The sequence below is a fragment of the Bison bison genome, unplaced genomic scaffold, assembly GCF_000754665.1.
Source record: "Bison bison bison isolate TAMUID 2011002044 unplaced genomic scaffold, Bison_UMD1.0 scf7180017864527, whole genome shotgun sequence".
Classification (NCBI taxonomy): domain Eukaryota; kingdom Metazoa; phylum Chordata; class Mammalia; order Artiodactyla; family Bovidae; genus Bison; species Bison bison.
Genome location: NW_011495078.1, coordinates 1,030,898 through 1,031,524, shown reverse-complemented (window position 1 = coordinate 1,031,524; position 627 = coordinate 1,030,898). Strand labels below are relative to the sequence as shown.

Below are 627 nucleotides of genomic sequence, written 5' to 3'. Positions count from 1 at the left end.
CTGGCAGGGAAGTCATTTCGTTCTCTGTATTTTTATAGAAATTTTTAAAAATTATGTTGGCATAAGCTTGTCTTTAGCCATTCTGCTAATGAGAACACTATCTTCTCTGTATTAATAGGTATTGAGCAAAACCCCCTGTTTCATGTTTAAACGTCTTCCCTGCTGTTCTGAAGCTGAACTTCTGGGGCTTGTTCCCCCCTTGGAATGACCTCATAGAACTCCCCCTCCTCTCATGCTCGCTACCCAGCCTTCAGGGCAAAGTCACGCAGCGCTATGGGGAGAGGCCCCCCTGGTGAGCCGGTGGACTGTGACCGTCAGAGATGGACGTGGATCCCGCCAGGGCAGACGGCCCTCCGTGCGGGACTCAGGGGTCTCCACCGGCTCCTCATCAGCCATTGTGCTGTGGTTTTCTTTCCCTGGACACTGCAGGCCCTTCCTCAGTTATCAAAGGATGTACTACGTATTCATACAGATGTTGTCCAGCGGCCCTGCCTGGCTGGCCATCGTCCTGCTGGTCACCGTCAGCCTGCTGCCTGACGTCCTCAAGAAGGTGCTGTGCAGGCAGCTGTGGCCCAGTGCCACCGAGAGAGTGCAGGTACCCTTGGGGCGGGGGGCGCAGCTGGGGGC

General features: G+C 55.0%; 1 protein-coding gene across 1 annotated transcript in view; it reads left to right on the top strand.

Annotated features, from left to right (window-relative positions):
- Positions 1-627, top strand: part of ATP11A (ATPase, class VI, type 11A) — a gene marked incomplete at its 5' end in the record, with an annotated part of 51,329 nt that overhangs the window by 44,400 nt on the left and 6,302 nt on the right. The window contains one exon of the mRNA XM_010831452.1: positions 430-595. Within this exon, the coding sequence (XP_010829754.1) occupies positions 430-595 (166 nt within the window). The remainder of the gene's footprint in view (positions 1-429; positions 596-627) is intronic.